The 23,154-nt window shown below is 42.8% G+C and overlaps 1 protein-coding gene across 2 annotated transcripts in view; it reads left to right on the plus strand.

The window, feature by feature from the left end:
* Positions 1–22,917, plus strand: part of LOC109878563 (decorin) — a 30,145-nt gene extending 7,228 nt beyond the window's left edge. For both annotated transcript variants that reach the window (XM_031831444.1, XM_031831445.1), the window contains exons 3-9: positions 4,998–5,236; positions 14,746–14,858; positions 17,436–17,649; positions 18,554–18,667; positions 19,677–19,770; positions 20,281–20,419; positions 20,716–22,917. In XM_031831444.1, coding sequence (XP_031687304.1) covers positions 5,017–5,236; positions 14,746–14,858; positions 17,436–17,649; positions 18,554–18,667; positions 19,677–19,770; positions 20,281–20,419; positions 20,716–20,916 — 1,095 coding nt within the window. In that variant the 5' untranslated portion in view covers positions 4,998–5,016 and the 3' untranslated portion in view covers positions 20,917–22,917. The remainder of the gene's footprint in view (positions 1–4,997; positions 5,237–14,745; positions 14,859–17,435; positions 17,650–18,553; positions 18,668–19,676; positions 19,771–20,280; positions 20,420–20,715) is intronic.
* The last annotated feature ends 237 nt before the right edge of the window (positions 22,918–23,154 follow it).

Raw genomic sequence — 23,154 nt, forward strand, 5'->3', positions numbered from 1 at the left:
CACACACACACATAGTATGAAGACACATACACACACACACATAGTATGAAGACACACCTCCTTTTACACATTTTATCGAGGACACAAACTTTGAAGGCTGGAAAATAACCACTAAAACTCTGTGGATTCAATTGGACACCGTAATATGTGCCAGTTTATAGTTGACCATCAAATCTTCTCCGGATAGACGTCATTGTGTCGCTATTTACGTGTTTGTTGTCAATGGTATCGCTAATCCATCTGGTTCTAGTAATCACGGTGATGTTGACTAACGTACACTAATTGTCACCTCATTAAAAGACAAATAATTGATAGGTTAGGTCCACTAGAGTGCATATGAACAGTATCTGGCCCTGTTGCCTTTGCTACTGTAACAGGCAGACAAAAAGATTGCTCTGACGTGATTTGGGGGGGCATCAGAGGAACAGCACAAATGGTGAGAGAGTTCAACAAACGTGCCAATGTGCAAAAGCATCTTGGTGGGCATTGCCCAGAACATCAATGAGACGAACTCAACTTGAGTGGTAAACCACACTGTAATGTACCACACTATACCGCCCATTCAAGTTCACTAAGCCATCAAACAATATCCAGTACAATAATTCTTATCGATGTCAAATACATGTTTTACTCTGCTGTATACACTAGTAAAATAACCACGATCATATCAAATCAAATCAAATTTGATTAATCACATGCTTCGTAAACAACAAATGTAGACTAACAGTGAAATGCTTACATGCGGGCCCTTCCCAACAATGTAGAGGGAAAGAAAATAGAGAAATTATGGAAAAGTAATCAAATGTATTAATAAAGGTAATAATAAATACACAATGAGTAAGGATAACTTGGCTACATACACGAGGTACCATTACCAAGTGGATGTGCAGGGGTACGAGGTAATTGACGTAGATATGTACATACAACTAGGAATAAAGTGACAGATAATCAACAGTAGCAGAGACAAAAAAGTAACTGCAAAAAGGATCAACGCAGACAGTTCAGGTAGCTATTTTGTTAGCTATTTAACCAACTATATCCAATGGTCCTTAGATCCCTGACAACTGCTTCCCGGAGATGTTACCCTACAGCAGGGCCAACTACAACGCTGTGTGGTCTAGATACCTAGACACTGACTGAACCCATGTAAGGCCTTCACTCACACACTTTGCATTGTGCACCTCAGCCCTCTCAAAGCCTTTCATATACAGCTGTCAACAAACAGTGTAAAGCCCTTTGGAATTAGTCGTTAGAAGTACACTGAGAACTCATTCAAAAGATCCACATAAACAAAACATCAATTAGAGAGAGAGAGAGAGAGAGAGAGAGAGAGAGACACACACACAGAGAGAAAGAGAGAGAGAGAGAAAGAAAGAGAGAGAGATAGGGAGGGAGAAGGCCTTGCTGGCCCAATAGGCATTGCCAAGCAGTTGTCTGAAGATGGGAGATTGATGGGATAGAGGACCAGTCAAAGTGCTGACGGTGGCAGGCTTCTTCAAAGTGGTTTAGCAGAGGATTGGCTCTGTCGTGGCGTGCCGTGGACAAAGCCCTCTAGGTTCACACACAGACTTGCACTTCGAAGCATGTTTTTTTAGGGCCGTCTGTGATCTAACCAATGGATGCTCCAGATGCACCATGGGGGCCTCGCCAGATTAGTTCTGTATGCTTGTGAAGCTGTACCTCCACCCTCTCTCCTCTCCCCTCCTCTCTCCTGGATATCTTTCAGGAAACTACTGATGAAAGAGCCAATGCCTGGGGGTCGGTGGGACGTCTAATGGGATGTGTCTGCCTGCACAGGTTCAACCAAACTGTGACGAACTCCCTTCTGCATTGTTGGGTCTCGTGGCATCGCTCAGCCTCTCTAGAATACAGATTAGTTAGAGAAAGGAAATGCATTCACTGTAGTTAGGCTACTGCATCTTACTACTAAATGGACCGGAATCAAGATCTAGATTGGCATGGTTTGCATGGTTTGCATGGTTTGCATGGTTTGCATGGTTTGCAAGCTTCAAACGTTTCCTTATTCATTTTTTTCTCACAATTGTGTCAAATCCTTATCGTACTATGCCTGTACACATGCAATAAGCTAACCTAGACATGCATGTCAGTTTTGATCATTACTAGCACCACATTGGATGTGGCGTTGTTGGGTTAGCATATTACCAACCAATCAGCAGGTAGTATTATATAGTTGTTGCTGATGTGCCAGTATAGGAGTTCATTAGCGGTCTTATAGTGTTTAATAAAAACATGACTGACAGATCTCCCTCTTCAAGGAGATTGGTATCTCTTCCCTCCTGCCCTGCTTTGTTTTAATACGCCTCAGGAATGTTTATTATCACCTAGAAATGGGAGGACACACAGGAGGCTGCTTTTAATATGAATTCCTCTGTGTGTGCGTGTGTACGTGTGTGTGCCTGCCTGCGTGTACCTCCAGCAATGGCTAATGTCCAAACACTGAGGAGATCAGGATCCATGCTTAGTGATCAGGGACTATACGGGTCGTTCCACCAATTCAGTGTCTTTTCAGTGTAACTTTAAAAACAAACATGTGATTTCATCTTAAATCAGCCATAAATCCCCTTGTGACAGGGGGAATGGAAGTGTGTCGTGTGCAACAGGGAGTGGCAATCATAAAACAAAATCAATTGTTGTAACATTTCTAGCCTGTCTATCTATGGGTAACAGAGTCGACATGTTATGTGCACAGAGGGACATGTCAAAATGCAGAATTTTTGCACTTTTGCAAGTCTTTATCCATATAAAAAAAATCGGATTTATTGAATTTTGATTTAAAATAACAGGCTATTAAAATGCACTATTTTCTTGGAATGCAAATCAGTACAGCATTCCTTCCTGCTATCTCTTTGGTTTCCTGCTCTCAGACCAATTGAGGTTTAAAAATACTAACCATCTTGGCAAGACAACTAACAGGGTATTCATTATGGATTCCCCTACATACTGACTTATAGATAAGTTAAACCTAGAGCCCTGTTCAAAGAGATTGGACCAACATGTTCTTGTGCTCTACTGTTCAGCTAAGATTGGATATGTTTTATCTCTGAGTGTTTGTTTCCAACTCAGTGGCCTTGTGGTTAGTGTGTCCACCCTGAGATTGGAAGGTTGTGAGTTCAATCCCTGGCTGAGTCATAACAAAGACAAAAAATGGGGCCTGATTTGTTTCGCTTGACACTCAGCGTTAAGGAGATAGATTGGAGGTAAGGCCCTGTGATAGACTAGCATCCTGTCCAGGGGGTGTACTTGTACATCAAGCTGCCTCATGTTACAGAAACAGGAGAAGGGAAGGGCTCCTACCCTAGGAGTCGTTCCAGCTCGAATAAGGCAAGACTCGTGCAGGGCTACTTAATAACATGTTTCCATAGGCTACGGCTCAGTCCTCCACGGAAAATAGAATTCAAAGTCACAGAGTTACAATAAAATCCCATTGAATCCATGTTTTGTTCGTCCACCCATATTACGATGAGCAGAGGCAAATGCCACACGGTAGGAATTCAATCCATCAACCCATCCATTTTTTCATCATTTGTTTTTCATGAGATTGATCCCAACGGTGATAAGGTATTCTCGGAGAACTCTGTTCCCATTGAGTGCTGTAATGTAGCTCTGTCTGTCTGTGTGATGGCTGTAGTGTGGGTTAGACCTATAATTACCCTGGATGTTCAGAGAGAGCCGCCGTAATGCCTGATCCTGTTCCCATTGACCTGACGCCACCCTAAGAACCGGACACACACACACACACAGTCACACACACACACACACACACACACACACACACACACACACACACACACACACACACACACACACACACACACACACACACACACACACACACACACACACACACACACACACACACAGTCACACACAGTCACACACAGTCACACACAGTCACACACACACAGTCACCTACCCAGCAATCTGTCTGTCATGCAAAGGTCCAGCAGACACGCCTCTCTCTTTGGTCCCAAAGTAATTGAAGGGGCGGTGTGTAACCACAAACATCATGAGCTGAATAATAACACTGACCCTGAATCAGTTGGAGAGAACTGAAAGTACAGTACAGTAATCAGGCTGTGTTTGTCTGGGCTTGGAGTACAGGGTCAGTTTGACTGGACAGAGTGTGTTTTGTGGAACTGGACTGGCCAGAACGCTTGAGTGGGTCAAAAATGAACTGGAATGGATGACCGTTGCGGTCATGACTTGTCGGTCAGAGAAGAAGACTGGAAGACTTCTCACAGCATATGGCTGGTTTCCTGTAGTCTTAGAGGGCCTTGAAAATGAGAGAGATAAACAAGGAAAACAGTAAAAGTACAAATTACTTTCCTGTACAATTATACAGTAATCATTGGTTTGACAAGATGTTTTTCACAAATCGTTACCATATATTGTCATATGTATGCATACTTACTGTTTTGCTCTGTGAAAGTGCACATACACTTGGTACAGCCTTGTTGGTCCCATTTTACAGATTGATACATTTCCCAATGTTCTTGGCTTTGCCCTGACCTCTTCTCTTTCACCTTTCTTAGGTAAATAGGCCATTCTCCCCCTGCTGACCTGTTACAAACCTAAACAACTCCAGGTGCTTGGCCTTCTAGCCTATAGCCTCCTACCTCTGACCTTTACCCTCTCTCCTTTTCCCTCTCACCCTGTCACCCCCACACACACCTCACAACCCTTTACTTTAAATGAAAGGTTGGCCTCTTTCTATCCTTGACCTCTTAGGGAAGGGATCACTGCCGCCACCTCGCTTTGGAACCCAGGTGCTTGAGTTGATGAGCAAACTGAAGGAGAGAGGAGAGTCAGCAACGCTTGGAGGACAATGGAATACAATAAAAAAAGATTCTTTATTGCTAAAAGTAGAACACCTTAACCTCTCACCTCTGCCCCCATCCTTTACCACCCACCAATACCCATGCACCCCTCTACAGTAGTTCTAACCTCTAAGCCATGACCTTTTCCCTCCCTCCTAGGCTCCCGGACAAAGGCACCATGAGGTCAGCCTGTCTCTCCCTGCTCCTGGTCACAGCATGCTGGTCACTTCCCTTCCGCCAGTCGGGCTTCCTGGACTTCATGATGGAGGATGAGGCGGGCTCTGGCTTGCCAGAGGTGCCCAGCGAGCCCAGCGTGGACATCCCCACCATGCCCGAAGGACCCAAGTGTCCCTTCCGCTGCCAGTGCCACCTGCGCGTGGTGCAGTGCTCCGACTTAGGTGAGACACTCTCCCAATAAATTATATTTAATATCATAACAGTATGTACTTCTGTGATTCAATGTGCTTTCATGAGCTGAGGTCAATTTGTAATACAGACAACCTGTTGCATCAGCTCTTCTCTCTCTCCCTCTCTCGTCTAACTGAGGCAGTTTACAAGATACATCTTCCTGGTTCCCAAAGAGGTGTTCCCTCCATCTGGGGACCTCAGAGAAATGTTCAAAGAGTGTCTGGCGTTTGATCTACCCATCATCAGCTCGTTAATTGGCCTAAAAGAATATCGCCCCAGCCTGACCACTTTAAAAGCTCTCAGATGCAGCGAATTTCATGCTCTTCTGCGACGATGACATAGTTTTGCCGGGACTTTGGCCTTTGTCTAATTTTCCTAATTGTTTTTGCAGACGCAGGGATATAAAAGGTTAGCGGGGCTTGGGAAAGTCTCGAACTCACCCCGGTTTAACAAGCCCAATGTTCTATAGCTTGTTTTTTTCTCCATCAGATCGCTCCTTTCTCCATCCCCTCCGGAGGCAAACAAACTCTGCCACGAATTAGCCTGGCGCTCTGTTTCCACACAGTTAAAATGATTTACTTGATCCTCTTAATTGTTTGTTAGATTATCCTGTTTATTTGCTTCATTCGCCCTTATGCTTTGTCCTGACTCATCTCTAGGACTACTGCTCTGCCAAGGGAAGTCACTGACCCAGTTGTTTGGCTGTAGCTTATGTAGCTTGTATAACTTCTCTTCTCTATGAGTTTGGTTGGTTTTTGGGGCTTTACTCTTGTTTTAAAAGGGAGGAGCACAGAGAGGAGAGAGAGAAGAAAGAAAGAGACAGACAAAGACAGAGTGAGAGGTACAGATGGACTGGGATGTATACACAGAGAGGAGAGAGAGAAGAAAGAAAGAGACAGACAAAGACAGAGTGAGAGGTACAGATGGACTGGGATGTATACACAGAGAGGAGAGAGAGGAGAAAGAAAGAGAAAGACAAAGACAGAGTGAGAGGTACAGATGGACTGGGATGTATACACAGAGAGGAGAGAGAGAAGAAAGAAAGAAAGAGACAGACAAAGACAGAGTGAGAGGTACAGATGGACTGGGATGTATACACAGAGAGGAGAGAGAGAAGAAAGAAAGAGACAGACAAAGACAGAGTGAGAGGTACAGATGGACTGGGATGTATACACAGAGAGGAGAGAGAGAAGAAAGAAAGAGACAGACAAAGACAGAGTGAGAGATACAGATGGACTGGGATGTATACACAGAGAGGAGAGAGAGAAGAAAGAAAGAGACAGACAAAGACAGAGTGAGAGGTACAGATGGACTGGGATGTATACACAGAGAGGAGAGAGAGAAGAAAGAAAGAGACAGACAAAGACAGAGTGAGAGGTACAGATGGACTGGGATGTATGCACAGAGAGGAGAGAGAGAAGAAAGAAAGAGACAGACAAAGACAGAGTGAGAGGTACAGATGGACTGGGATGTATACACAGAGAGGAGAGAGAGGAGAAAGAAAGAGACAGACAAAGACAGAGTGAGAGGTACAGATGGACTGGGATGTATACACAGAGAGGAGAGAGAGGAGAAAGAAAGAGACAGACAAAGACAGAGTGAGAGGTACAGATGGACTGGGATGTATACACAGAGAGGAGAGAGAGAAGAAAGAAAGAGACAGACAAAGACAGAGTGAGAGGTACAGATGGACTGGGATGTATACACAGAGAGGAGAGAGAGAAGAAAGAAAGAGACAGACAAAGACAGAGTGAGAGGTACAGATGGACTGGGATGTATACACAGAGAGGAGAGAGAGAAGAAAGAAAGAGACAGACAAAGACAGAGTGAGAGGTACAGATGGACTGGGATGTATACACAGAGAGGAGAGAGAGAAGAAAGAAAGAGACAGACAAAGACAGAGTGAGAGGTACAGATGGACTGGGATGTATACACAGAGAGGAGAGAGAGAAGAAAGAAAGAGACAGACAAAGACAGAGTGAGAGGTACAGATGGACTGGGATGTATACACAGAGAGGAGAGAGAGAAGAAAGAAAGAGACAGACAAAGACAGAGTGAGAGGTACAGATGGACTGGGATGTATACACAGAGAGGAGAGAGAGAAGAAAGAAAGAGACAGACAAAGACAGAGTGAGAGATACAGATGGACTGGGATGTATACACAGAGAGGAGAGAGAGAAGAAAGAAAGAGACAGAGAAAGAGACAGAGACCTGTGAAAGAGAAGGAGGGAGAGGGACAGAGAAAGAGAGGAGGGAAATCAAAGAAACCGTGAGTTTCAGTGGAGGAAGAGAAAGACACAGACTGACCCACGCAGCCAGACAGACAGACAGAACAACTACGACAGACAGATGGAGAGACTGATGATCAGGAAAGGGCTGGTTCCATTACCTCACTGGGTCCTGTTAGCGCTGAACGTCTCCCAGGAGCCCCAGAGTTGGATCCTCATCTCCGGCACCGGCCCCTCTGGCCTGGAGACTGCATCTGTTCCCCAGACCTGCTGGCACACACACAGGCCTGGGAGGGGAGGGGGCTGGATTGGATTGGTTTGCTTTCCATCCAATGTCACCCCCTTTTACAGTTAGAAAACTGGATGATAAAGGAAAAGTTAGCACAGAGCCTTATTTCTGCAGGTGTCCAGCTGGCAGTGCGTGCTACAGTTATCAAATGTGTATGTGCAGAGATGAAGCGGGAAGTAGGGCAGAGGCTAGTAGTCTAGACGTTCACCAGACGTAGTTACAGTACATTTATTTAAAAAATACTTTTGGCAATTACTCGACAGGCATTGTGGTGTACAGGGTTGGGCAGGTTACTTTCTAAATGTAATCCATTACAGTTACTAATTACTTCTCCAAAATTGTAATCAGTAACGTAACTTTTGAATTACCCAAATTCAGTAACGTAATCTGATTACATTCTGTTACTTTTAGATTACTTTCCCCTTAAGAGGCATTAGAAGAAGATAACAATGTATGTTACCAATTGAACGACATCTATTGCAGGATAAATCAGTGTTAAAGTTTACATAACAGGCCATATATGGATATTACATTTAATTTTATGGGTTGGTTATGTTGACATCTTCTAACCCATCGCTTTCTGCCACATATAATAATATGATTAAATTATATCTTTACATTAAAAACCAAAGTCCATCAGAATTCCAATAAATGTTATACCCCTTGATCGTTAAGAATAGGACTTGGAAGTATAGATTAGCCAAATTGTTTTACCTGAGCATAACCCTAAAACTAAGGACTTATTATTATTATTGTTTATGATTTTGTGGTCATGGAGGACTAATTGGGCTCGTTGATTCGAGTTGAACAATAAATGCTCTGCTCATGGAATGGCCTGCTTTGAGCACTACTGAAAAGTGCTATTTATGTGTGAAAAATGAATGCCATATGCTGCATTTTTAGCTATAGGCCTATTGTTTACCTTTTTGTTGATGACACTTTGATATCTTAATAATATGCAGCTGTTTAAAGGGTAAATCCACAGATGAAACAATAAGAAAACATCTGCCCCGCCTCTGTTTTGGTTCAAAGCTGAGGGATGGGCCTGGAGTGATATAAACACTCTTAGATTAATACCAAAAAAAACATGTTTTAACCATGTTATGAGGCTTTACAGTGTGTGTTTACATTTATAATGTTTACAAACATTGGAGTAAAACAAGCTTATATTCTGGATTCTCATGGAGTGTGACAGTTGAACTAAGCTCATGAGGCATTTATAAGTTATATTCTTCAAGAATCAATGGACATACTGTATATATAATTTATAAGTCCACAAATGGATGTAGAAACTACAGACTGCCCCTTTAAGTATATAAAAAGTGTTCAAGTTTGAGCACGTGTCAATTAGGCCTATGGATTTATACATTTTTTTCCAGCATGAATTAGATTGAGCAATAAAAGCCCTATATTGGGGCAGCAGCATAGCCTAGTGGTTAGAGAGTTGGACTAGTAACTGAAAGGTTGCAAGTTCAAGTCCCTGAGCCGACAAAGTACAAATCTGCCGTTCTGCCCCTGAACAAGGCAGTTAACCGACTGTTCCTAGGCTGTCATTGAAAATAAGAACTTGTTTTTAACTGACTTTCCTAGTTAAATAACAAATGTATTCCATAAGCGTGGATCTGCACTATGCAGCTGTTGCAAGAACATATTTTTCACTGGTTTCAAAAACAATGATTGATAGACAGCTTAAACTTCTTGAATTCAAACATTATTGGGTGCAAATACACATTTAGATTTGTGAACAGCCATCCACAACAACCACAATCCGTAAGGTGCAAAGAGCTAAATGAGAGAGCAGCAGTGTGACTCACATCAATGCGCTGTGTAGATATCAATAATAAGTGATATCCGTATCACCGTAGACTAAACCACTGCTGTCATCCTGACCTCCAAGCGCTTATTCAAGTTGGATAATCTTTGGATGCCGACAACAGTCACACCATTGGAAGACATAGCTTGGATTGTAGCCTACAAAAGCCTATTCCTGCTCTTTTCCCTCAATCCATCAAACACATTTGGTGTGTCATCATAGTGGTCTCTGACTGTGCTCAGGTGGAACAAATATAAACGTGCTTCTTTTTTCAATGCTGATTTAAAATGTCATTGGGAAAACAGAGAAGTGTCAAATATTTATTTTTTCAAACACTCTTTCTGAATTAAAAAGTAATCCTCAAAGTAATCATCTATTTTTTCAAAAGTATCAGTAATCTGATTACTATATTTTTGCTGGTAACATAACGGATTACAGTTAACGTTTTTTTGTAATCCCTTACATGTAACAGATTACATGTAATCCGTTACTCCCCAACCCTGGTGGTGCACTATCAAAACATCTTCCTTTCTTTCTGAGTTAGGAAATTAGGTTTAATGAACACAAGACTCTTCATAAAAAAATGCTCGGTTTCATTAAGGTTTAGATTAAAAACAGGCTGATGTTACAGTCGGCAATGGGATATAATGTTCCCAGTTGCCTTGAACTATCCTATCTAGGAGAGTTTGATTTAATGGGTCCCTATGTGTCAACAGGTGCTGTGGATGACAGAAGCCCTTCTTTTTCCCAATGCTCTAACTGAACTGAGTCATTACTAGTGTTGCTGACAGACGTAGCTACACTGTGCTGCTGTGAATGGACAACGTAATGGAAAATTCACGCTCAACTACGGGACAATCAGACCCATAATGACTGAACAGACCTTCCCCTCACAAGGAGAGAAAGGATTGCAGGGCTGGACATTTTTAAATGTTGCAATTAATGCTTGGATGTGCTGAAAGCATGAGGGCGAGAGGCCAGGGAAATCATATGCTTGATATCACATTAATTTGGCTTTGAAATTGCTACAATAAAGGGACTATGTTGGCATTCAGCTCCTATTTTTCTAGTCTGCCACTTGTCAAGAGGTCATGTTACCGTGCCAGTATCTCAACAAGAACAGAGCGTACTATCTCAACCTCTGGTTTCTCTCACTTACTTATGTATCAGCCAAGCCGACTTTCTTAAATGAAAACATAATCTGCAGAGCACTGAGACGATCTGACCAGCCATTTTACCCGTGACATTGCTATGGAAATGCTCCCAAGTTTGAACAAAAACATGTTTTTTTTTATAGATGTTCTTACTTTTAATGGACGATTCAAATCAAATCAACTCCAATTGCATGAGTCACATGTGCCGAATACAACCTTACAGTGAAATGCTTACTTACGAGCCCCTAACTGACAGTGCCGTTTCAAAGGATAAGAATAAGAGATAAAGGTAACAGGCAATTAAAGAGGAGCAGTAAAAAATAACAATATATACAGGGGGGTACAGAGTCAATGTGTGGGGGCACCGGTTAGTTGAGGTAGTATGTACATGTAGGTAGAGTTAATTAAAGTGACTATGCATAGATGACAACAGAGAGTGCCAGTGGTGTGGAGATAGGAGGGTGGGGTGGGGTGGGGTGGGGGGGGGGCAATGTGAATAGTCTGGGTAGCCATTTGACTAGATGTTCAGGAGTCTTATGGCTTGGGCTGTTTAGAAGACTCTTGGACCTAGACTTGGCACTCCAGTACTGCTTGCCGTGTGGTAGCAGAGCGAACAGTCTATGACTGAGGTGGCTGGGGTCTTTGACAATTTTTAGGGCCTTCCTCTGACACCGACTGGTATAGAGGTCCTGGATGGCAGGAAGCTTGGCCCAAGTGATGTCCTGGGCCGTTCGCACTACCCTCTGTAGTGCCTTGTGGTCAGAGGCCAAGCAGTTGCCATACCAGGCAGTGATGCAACCAGTCATGCTCTCGATTGTGCAGCTGTAGAACCTTTTGAGGGTCTGAGGACCCATGTCCTGAGGGGAATAGGTTTTGTCGTGCCCTCTTCACGACTGTCATGGTGTGCTTGGACCATGTTAGTTTGTTGGTGATGTGGACACCAAGGAACCTCTCAACCTACTCCACTGCAGCCCCGTCGATGAGAATGGGGGTGTGCTCAGTCCTCTTTTACCTGGAGTCCACAATCATCTCCTTTGTCTTGATCACATTGAGGGAGAGGTTGTTGTCCTGGCACCACACGACCAGGTCTCTGACCTCCCCCCTATAGGATGTCTCGCTGTTGTCGGTGATAAGGCCTACCACTGTTGTATCATTGGCAAATTGAATGATGGTGTTTGATTCATGCCTGGCCGTGCAGTCATGAGTGAACAGGGAGTACAGGAGTGGGCTGAGCATGCACCCTTGAGGGGCACTTGTGTTGAAGATCAGCGTGGCGGATGTGTTGTTACTTACCCTTACCACCTGGGGGCGGCCCGTCAGGAAGTCAAGGATCCATTTGCAGAGGGAGGTGTTTAGTCCCAGGGTCCTTAGCTTATTGATGAGCTTTGAGGTTACTATTGTGATGAACGCTGAGCTGTAGTCAATGAATAGCATTCTCACACAGGTGTTCCTTTTGTCCCGGTTGGAAAGGGCAGTGTGGAGTACAATAGAGACTACATCATCGGTGGATCTGTTGAGGTGGTATGCAAATCGGAGTGTATCTAGGGTTTCTGGGATGATGGTGTTGATGTGAGCCATGACCAGCCTTTCAAAGCACTTCATGGCTACAGATGTGAGTGCTACGGTAGTCATTTAGGCAGGTTACCTTAGTGTTCTTGGGCACAGGCACTATGGTGGTCTGCTTAAAACATGTTGGTGTTACAGACTCGGACAGGGAGGGGTTGAAAATGTCAGTGAAGACACTTGCCAGTTGGTCAGTGCATGTTCGCAGTACACGTCCTGGTAATCGGTCGGGCCCTGCGGCCTTGTGAATGTTGACCTGTCTAAAGGACTTACTCACATCGGCTGCAGAGAGCATGATCACACAGTCTTCCGGTACAGCTGGTGCTCTCATGCATGTTTCAGTATTATTTGCCTCGAAACGAGCATAGAAGTAGTTTACCTCAACCGGTAAGCTGTGTTTCCCTTTGTAGTCTGTAATGTTTTGCCCTTTGTTATTAAAGGTTGGGACCAGTGAGTGTGACCATAGGCACTATAAATACATCCATTACACATAGGTGGCTCATAGCAGAAGTCTGTTGTCTGCTATTCAGTCTTTCTTTTCAAATCCTTCCAGAGGGCAAAAACCCTGAGACTAAACATCTCAACCAGACTTTCCTGCGACCTGACTCTCAGTAACTGACCTCTCATCCCTGTCCCCCTCTCCTACACGTAGACACACTCTCTCCAAACTGTTTACCGTACCAACCACGTCAGCTCTGACTGACAGAATGCCATGTGGTTCACCTCACACTGCTAGAGGAAAAGAAAGAGAGAGAGAAAGAGAGAGAGAGAGAGAGAGAGAGAGAGCGAGAGAGAGAGAGAGAGAGAGAGAGAGAGAGAGAGAGAGAGAATAACAAAGATAGATTGAGGTAGAGGGAGGAGATGGAGATGTAATGAGAGGAGAGAGAGAGAAGGTGATGGATGGAAAAGGGGAGCGAGTAGATGAGAAAGAGACGTGATGGAAGGGTGAAGGGATATGAGAGAAGGACATGAGGAGTGAGAGAAGATATTAAGTGGGAGATGGAGAGAGGGAGCACAGTGGTGATATGCGGCACAGTGAGAGCCTACAGACAGCTGTGTGGAGGATTGTGGGGCTTGGGCAGGGTAGGAGAAACTGATATAAAAGCCATCTGAGCTGAAGAGAATGTTTGTGTAAGTGGAGCGTGCTCAAAGCTTTTAAGCCAAAGTGTGTCTGCATATGTGGAGTTTAAAAGACACAGCATTTAAGCCCTGAATGACTAAACAGTTTATTCTAGAGTCAACCGCCGTCCTCTAGAATGGAAACCAGCCATGTGAACCTTGACCCTTAGACATTGTGTCGTTTAGATGACTTGTGGTAGCTCTCTGTGTTCGCCCTCTATTTAAAACAATACCCATAGAATAGAACAGAACAGAACAGAATAGAGTAGAATATGCAATAATAGAATAGAATGGAATGGAATAGAACACAAGAGAATACAATGGAATGGAATGGAATAGAATAGAATAGAAGACAATAGAATAGAAAATAATAGAATAGAACAGAATAGAATAGAACACAATAGAATAGAATAGGATGGAATAGAATATAACAGAACAGAATATAATAGAAAAGTTCAAATAGAACAGAATAGAACAGAATCATATTCCACAAAAATACATCATTTACCCAATACATCTACATAGTGTATACATCACCCCATCTTATATTTCCCTCAGTGTTCTCCCTCAGAACATATGGTTCTGGTTTACCAGTCATATAGACAGGTGACATTTACTGTCTCAGTGCCAAATAATGCAATGTACTCTCCAACCCAAACTGCATGCAATGAGGTCAGTGTCCAGGTATGTGGACACTTGAAATTGACGGAAATTCCTTTTTTGACGAGTCCCATTTCCGCACTGTGTGCCATAGATTGTTTCAATGCTAACTCATGGGGTATCTGGTATCACTCATGTCTGGACTATTACCATGAAACACATCATACGTTGGTTCTTTGGGGATATTCACTGTTGACATGCTAAACATTTTGACATTTCTGACTTGCTAACTGGTTGAACTCGGCACAGTTAGCAAGTCTGAAATGTCCTAGTTTCCTTGTTCCGACTAGCACGTGAACGCGCCATAATCTCTCGACCACACTCTACTGCAAACTTCATTTCCCATTAGCTAGCAGGCACAGCTCAAGAAGTCTCCTGTCACCTGGACAAACATACCATAGACACGGCCAAGCGTTCACACACACACACTCCTTGTCATGTCTCATCCTGCACACAAATGCTTATGGCAGGGTTGGGCCAAACCTAATTTCATTCAACATCATTAACTCTGAAATGGAATGTAAAATACAATGAAATAAAAAAAATGGGTAAATTAATTAATTAAAATCACATGAAACTAGCTTCAACGGACTGGCCTAGAAGTATCTCTCCTCTCCTTCCTGTTTTGTCTTGGTCTATGGGTATCTCTACTCTCCTTCCTCTTCTTCTGCAGGGCTGAAGAGTGTTCCAGATGAGATCCCTGCAGACAGCACCCTGCTGGACCTGCAGAACAACAAGATCACTGAGATCAAGGAGAATGACTTCAAGACTCTGAAGGGACTCCAAGTAAGAGTTTAACACTCAATATGTCCACTAAACACTCAATATGTCCTCTAAACACGTCCCCTCCACTAAACACTCAATATGTCCACTAAACACTCAATATGTCCACTAAACATGTCCCCTCCACTAAACACTCAATATGTCCACTAAACATGTCCCCTCCACTAAACACTCAATATGTCCACTAAACATGTCCCCTCCACTAAACACTCAATATGTCCTCTAAACATGTCCCCTCCACTAAACACTCAATATGTCCTCTAAACATGTCCCCTCCACTAAACACTCAATATGTCCACTAAACACTCAATTTGTCCACTAAACACTCAATTTGTCCACTAAACATGTCCCCTCCACTAAACAATCAATATGTCGGCAGGGTAGCCTAGTGGTTAGAGCGTTGGACTAGTAACCGAAAGGTTGCAAGTTCAAATCACCGAGCCAACAAGGTACAAATCTGTCGTTCTGCCCCTGAACAGGCAGTTAACCCACTGTTCCTAGGCCGTCATTGAAAATAAGAATTTGTTCTTAACTGACTTGCCTAGTAAAATAAAGGTAAAATAAATAAAAAATGTCCACTAAACACTCAATATGTCCACTAGACACTCAATATGTCCACTAGACACTCAATATGTCCACTAAACACTCAATATGTCCACTAAACACTTAAAACTGTATGTCCACTAAGCACTCAATATATCCAATAAACACTCAATATGTCCACTAAACACTTAAAACTGTATGTCCACTAAACACTCAATATGTCCACTAAACACTTAATACTGTATGTCCACTAAACACTTAATACTGTATGTCCACTACACACTCAATATGTCCATTAAACACTTAATACAGTATGTCCATTACACACTCAATATGTCCACTAAACACTCAATTTGTCCACTAAACACTCAATATGTCCACTAAACATACAAATTGTCCACTTTGTTGCAGCTTTTCACCAAATACTGATTGGCCTCTTACTTTTTGCATTTTCCAAAAAAACATTGATTCACAATTCGCCATGTTGTATCAATTCTTCTAGGGAGTGCAATGTTGACATCCCTTCAAAGTAAACACCAGAGTGAGTGTAGAAACCTGAAAGTCTTGGGTGGGAGAGAGCTAACGGGAAAACACTGAAGCTGAACTTGAAGCCGGGTTTTGTTGGATGACATCCTAACAGGCTTGTTATACATGCAAAGGTATCGGCTGGAGCGAAGCAGTGGAAATCTGATTTATCTCTGGACTTTCTTGAGACAAGAGGGAGCTTAAGTGTGTGTGTGTGTGTGTGTGCGTACTAGTGTGTGTGTGTGTGTGCGTGCGTGCATGTGTGTGTGTGTGTGTCCCACGTGTGTATACTTTTTTTGGAGAGCTGATTTCCTGATCATATTCCAAACCACTAACATGTTTAACTAACATGTTTAACTCGGATCAAAGATCCTAAAAATAGTCTACCAAAGGAAACAGCACTGTAAACATTTATTTTAACCACAGGAATCCAGGTACCAATGTTCCCCAGGTGCCATGGAAACGATTCTCCTCTGGGCCATCGCGTGACCTCTCTACACGTGTATAGCTTTCTGACCTGTAATAAATAGCCTACCTCTGTGAAACAGCCCACACTGTTTCCACCCCCGTACAAGTACATTAGTTGTTCCCTCCGGAGGGAATTTGCTGCATTCTCTGCATTCTCCATTCTTCCACCCCCGTCTGCAGCCTTGAGTATGGAACGGTCCACTAGAGACACAGCAATTTCTCTTGCGGAATTTCTCAGAAATTGCCTCCAATCACAACAACCCTGGCGCCTGTACTCTTTAAGACGAGGTCCAAGGGTGTTGGGCTTACTGAACAGACGTTAAAAACAATCTCACATTTCAGTTACCTTGGATACGTTCAATTGAGTCAGTCCATACTTGGGAAATGTAATCAAACAGTCTGCAATAGGTCCAAAACATCGTATTTTGTTGATGTCAAGCATTTAAGATGCTCGTCAAAATAGTCAAAAAAATAGCCATTTTTGCAACCTCGCTATGTCTTCGTTCAGTTACATCATTTTACACACATAAACGGGAAGTTGTAGCCACATTAAAGGAGCCAGTGACAGAACACATTTCAGAGTAACACATCATTGCTAATGATAATAATGTTTGTTTTTACCTTTATTTAACTAGGCAAGTCAGTTAAGAACAAATTCTTATTTTCAATGATGGCCTAGTAACAGTGCGTTAACTGCCTGTTCAGGGGCAGAACGACAGCTCTGTACTTCGTCAGCTCGGGGATTTGAACTTGCAACCTTTCAGTTACTAGTCCAATGCTCTAACCCCTAGGCTACCCTGCCGCCCCATATATTGCAATAATGTAGCTAGCTATCTCAAATAGAAAAAGCTATCTCAAAAGCAATCTCAAATAGAAAAAGCAGTTTCCCATTTGTACATTAGCATAGATATCTACATAGTAATTAGCATTGCCACAAACATACAAATTCTAATTAGCATAAACATACACATTCTAATTAGCAAAACATACACATTAGCATTAGCTTAAATATAACAGGGATTGTTCTCTCTCCAATCTCCCCAGACCCTGATCCTGGTGAACAACCAGATCACCACAATCCACCCCAAGGCCTTCCTTCCCCTGGGCAAGCTGCAGCGCCTCTACCTCTCCAAGAACCACCTCAAGGAAATGCCCGCCAACATGCCCAAGAGCCTGCAGGAGCTTCGCATCCACGAGAACAAGATCACTAAGATCAAGAAGGCCTCCTTCGAGGGCATGGCCCAGGTCATCGTCATGGGTATTGACCAGACCTGGGTTCAAATACTATTAGAAATCTTTCAGATATTTTGTGCCCTTGCTTTAGCCTGCCTGTATTGCCTTAATGACAAGTCTGTTTTCTTCTGTTGGGTGCATAATGAACTCAACCCATCCCTTGTTCTGTACTCAAATTCCATATGATAGAACTAGTCTAATCCTTAACACACATACTGTATACAGTACACACAGTCACTTGAACATGTTTTCTTAATTGACTGCATAGTAGCAGTCAATTATAGGACAGGACAGGAGCAAGATAACAGGTTTTCAGAGACTGTTTTCTCTGTTTTCTTTTCTGTCTCCTCCTCCGATTGTCTACCTCTCTATTTATATTCCTCTCTGTCTATCTCTCTATTTATCTTCCTCTCTGTCTATCTCTCTATTTATCTTCCTCTCTGTCTATCTCTCTATTTATCTTCCTCTCTGTCTACCTCTCTATTTATCTTCCTCACTGTCTATCTCTCTATTTATCTTCCTCTCTGTCTACCTCTCTATTTATCTTCCTCTCTGTCTATCTCTCTATTTATCTTCCTCTCTGTCTATTTCTCTATTTATCTTCCTCTCTGTCTATCTCTCTATTTATCTTCCTCTCTGTCTACCTCTCTATCTTCCTCTCTGTCTATCTCTCTATCTTCCTCTCTGTCTATCTCTCTATCTTCCTCTCTGTCTATCTCTCTATTTATCTTCCTCTCTGTCTACCTCTCTATTTATTTTCCTCTCTGTCTACCTCTCTATTTATCTTCCTCTCTGTCTATCTCTCTATTTATCTTCCTCTCTGTCTATCTCTTTCTTTATTTCTGATCCCTCTGTCTCTTAATACTCCATCTCCCTTAATTCTCTCTCTGTCTCTCTGTCTGTCTCTCTCTCCCTCCTTGTCTTTCCAGAGCTCGGCTCCAACCCCCTGAAGAGTGCAGGGGTTGAGGCTGGGGCGTTCGGGGCCCTGAAGAAGGTCTCATACATCCGCATTGCAGACACCAACCTGACAGAGATCCCCAAAGGTACTGCCCTCTCTGGCCACCCCATCACAAATCATCCTTCCTTCCAGTCCCTTGAAGGGATCATAGGAAATCTAACACAAGGCTAGGTATGAGATCCATTACATAGCTTTCACCTATCCAGCCATGTCAGATCATTTCACTGTGAGGATCCAACTAAAGAATATGGAAAATAACATGTCATTTCAATAAAGGATGGCTGTAAGGATTTTGACCACACTACAACAACAAAAGATGTATTCAACATACTGTATAATTCTAAGGCAACCAGCTGCAATGGGATTGTGAAAATGTTTGTTGAGCAAACTCACAACAATAGTTGGTGTGTGAACATTTTGTTGAGCAAACTCACAATTGCAACTTAATGCCTTTCAATTGTACGTTGAATCAACATATTATCATTTTTTACAGTGCAGGGGCTGAATCTCTATTTTCAACCAGGACTGGTTTGAATACTTCACAGCTCAATAGCTCCAGCTAAAACAAAGGAATTCAAGTTAACAGCGAGGATCTCTTACTCAATCGACCACAGCCAAAATCATCAATCATCTTGCACTGCAAGAATGCACATGTGGATTCATAGGCTCCACTGAACAATGGTTACAGTGTGGAACCAAGACAGGAAAACTAAAACAGCATATTCATTCAAAGGCGTGTAAGATTAATGTTATCTGGTCTATTGTGGGAATCTGGCAACCAGTTCAGATGGAATAGTACTCAGAGAGAGATCCTCTAATCTAATGCTTTAATAGGAATAGAAGGGATGAAGGATAGGCCTCTGGATGTTAGAGGCTGCGTCTGAGTTTGCATCCTATTCCCTATATTACCTAGTCAAAAGTAGTGCACTAGGGATTAGGGTGCCATTTCAGATGCATTAGACTTAGTATGGATTCAGAGTCCTACTGGCATACTGTATGTAGACATTAACCACTTACCTTCCCCTCACCATAACTGCTGCGGGTTCCCCGGTTGTTTGTCCTCTCGTCACTGTCTCTCTCCTGTGGGTTGCCAGGTCTGCCCTCCTCCCTCTCCGAGCTCCACCTGGACAGCAACAAGATCACCAAGGTGCAGGCGGACAACCTGAAGGGCCTCAAGAACCTGGCTAAGTAAAGATGTTTCAACACTTCTACTCAATGTTTCAAAAATGTGTTTTTTTTCAAAAACGGTTGATAAATGCTCTTGACGAGGACAAAGCATGCTTACAGTATTCTTCTTCACTGAATTTGATGAGTGGGTCAACACTCATAAGTAGTCCTGTAGTGGGATATTGGGTCATCTCTAGACAACAGTGCCACACACACACACGCGCACACACACACACACACACACACGCGCACGCACGCGCACGCGCACACACACATATGTATGTCAAACCTCAGCAACAATCCTGGGTTAGTTCAGTTATATAAGGAGTATTTGAAATGATGCGGTGCTTCTTGACATTAATGCCACTAGTGTTTTTTGTACCACATCGTCTCATTCACTCACTCTTTTATCACTCTTTTATCTCTCTTCTTCTGTACCTCTGTCTCATTGGCTCTTTTACACACCATGTCTCTTTCCCATTGGCTCTGACACATTCTGTGTCTCTCCCCATTGGCTGGTTTGTCTCCTAGGCTGGGTCTAAGCTACAATGAGATCAGCCAGGTGGAGAACGGTTCTCTGGCCATGGTTCCTCACCTCAGAGAGCTTCACCTGGACAACAATGCCCTGACCACCGTGCCTGCAGGCCTGCCTGACCACAAGTACATCCAGGTGGGTTCCACCGGACACACAGGTGTCCCGCCACACCTGGGAGAATGGATAGAGGTTTCATGTCCATGAATGTTCCACCTCACACAGGGTTTTCTCAGGAGGGTGTAACCATTACAGATCAATCTCATGATGATGATGATGAAATAAATATTAATAAGTTGGTTAACACAGAAATGATTTTCTGCCATTCAACAAAAGGAATTGTGTTAGCTTCATACATGACCTTTCTATATATGCAATGTTCATTTCCAGACACCCCTCCCTCTAACCACTCATTGTGGTTGATATGTTCCCAGGTGATCTACCTCCACAGCAACAAGATAGGGGTGGTGGGAACCCAGGACTTCTGCCCACTGGGCTACAATACCAAGAAGGCCATGTACTCTGGCATCAGCCTGTTCTCCAACCCCGTCCCTTACTGGGAGGTGCAGCCCATCACCTTCCGCTGTGTGTTCGACCGCTCCGCCATCCAGCTGGGCAACTACAGGAAGAAGTAGAGAAAAAGTAGACCACCCCCAGAGAGAGAGAGTGTGTGTGTGTGTGTGTGTGTGTGTGTGTGTGTGTGTGTGTGTGTGTGTGTGTGTGTGTGTGTGTGTGTGTGTGTGTGTGTGTGTGTGTGTGTGTGTGTGTGTGTGTGTGTGTGTGTGTGTGTGTGAACCGCAGCCCCCCATCCACAACACTGATCGGCAACTTTATCCCCATTTTAAAACCATAACGAACATCCAATACAGTTTTAACAGTTACAGTACTTAATGTTTTCATGAGCAAAGACAGAACAGTTACAAAACTCAGTACCAAACCTTCCATAGATGGCTTAGTAATAACTCAAACCAGCTCTGTGTGCATACAATTGATTTATAATAGTCCATGTGTCATTTGTACATTTCATATTCTACAACAGTAATCACTGGCATTATCCTGTAACAGGTCTTCCATACACAATAAACCGTCAACTCATGAAATATTGTAACACTACCTCATGGTAGTTATCTGTCAAAAAGCTCAACTTAAAGGGGATGTCACCCACTTTTCAACCTCATTTTCATTATCTCCATTACAATACCATTGTCTACATATGTGAAAAAGTCCCATTTCTATGTTTTGTAGAAAACAAATGTGAAGTTAAAAAGATATACCAAATGACATCATCAAGAAAATACCATCCCTCTGGCTAGAAACTCGTTGCAGGTTTGGAAAATCACTGTTTTAAAAAAAACGTTTACTCCTACCCTGTGATGTCACAGAGAAGCATCTTTTTAGGACCTCTCTCCTTATCTTTTTACCCATTGATCATAGACTAAACAACGTGTTCGTTTTCACACATGTAGACACTGATATGGTGCTGGAGATAATGAATATGAGGTTGAAAAGTGGCGGAATTGCCCTTTAACAGAAGTCTGTGCAATGGTTTCGAAGTGTGTGCCCTCAGATTGCATGACTGAAATGTTATTTTGTGTGTGAAAGAAACATTATGAAAGACAACAAAAATATTTTCAACAACAACAACAAAAAATATCTATGACCACTTTGAAAAAATGTACACGATTAACCCTTTAATACCTCACACATGTCAACTGGTTGAGATTGGCCGAAAAAACATCCGAAAAATCTGAATTTGCCCGGTGTAGACATGTTGTGTGCAACAAGCCTTTACGTGCATAAATCTGTGACAATTACAGAAGGTACGCTGACCTGCGGAGCGGGCAGCCAAAGGGTTAAGTCTTAATATCATTAACACCAGCTAGGATACTAGAATGTACTAGAGTATATTACCTGTGTAGTAGCTAGCGTTCAAAGTGTACCTTCACAATATGTCGTACTATTTGAAAGATTCCCGATTTTCTTTCTGTCACATTGTAGTCGATTGCCATGTCTCCTGCTTGCTTCACTGTTGATGTTTGGTTGTTTTTGACGAAATGTTCCGACAGTTTAAAGATTTCAGATTTTCCGTCAAGCATTTCTTTCTTCTTCTACACATTCCATTCCCCCATCTGTCATGTAACATCAGCTCCTTACAACCAAGATGAACATAGCTCTTAAAGATGTAGAATAAACAATATATACGTTCCGAAACAGAAGCCATGCCCAAAGATCTATACGCATGCTTTTCTTCTTTTGACTTGAAGCAAGGTTGTGCTTTCTGGAATGACATGTTAATGCCTGTTTTGTTTCTCTTATTTTCTTCTTTTGACTTGAAGCAAGGTTGTGCTTTCTGGAATGACATGTTAATGCCTGTTTTGTTTCTCTTCTTTTCTTCTTTTTATAAGTCTGAAGAGAATTGGAGGCTTGCAGGCGGACTGTCATGCCTTCAGTGCCCATATTAGTGTTAATGTTTGTATGTATAGACGCTGTACATAAATGCTGTATAAAAAAAACTCTCATTGCTTAAAAGCACAAGCACTTACAGTAGTTCAGACTTAATATATCAGCAATAAAGATGTTCCTCTCTTTTTTTCTAAGGCTTCCTGAACCAAATAAAAATACCAAATTAAAAAGCAGCATTTTTCTGGGGGTGTCGCCATCAGAGGTCATAACCCTTGGTATGTCCACGTTGTGTGTGTCGTTGTCATAGAGTTGGAAAGAGGGCCCACCTATCTGTGACATTATTGCTTCAGTGACAGCAAAGGTTTTGTGGCAAGTGCGCCCTCTAACCAACTCTATGGTCGGTGTGTGGAGGGCACTACTTGCCCTGTCACTAGATGGAGCTGTAATATCTATGGAACAGTCAAACGAGT

Source organism: Oncorhynchus kisutch, linkage group LG9, assembly GCF_002021735.2.
Source record: "Oncorhynchus kisutch isolate 150728-3 linkage group LG9, Okis_V2, whole genome shotgun sequence".
Lineage (NCBI taxonomy): Eukaryota > Metazoa > Chordata > Actinopteri > Salmoniformes > Salmonidae > Oncorhynchus > Oncorhynchus kisutch.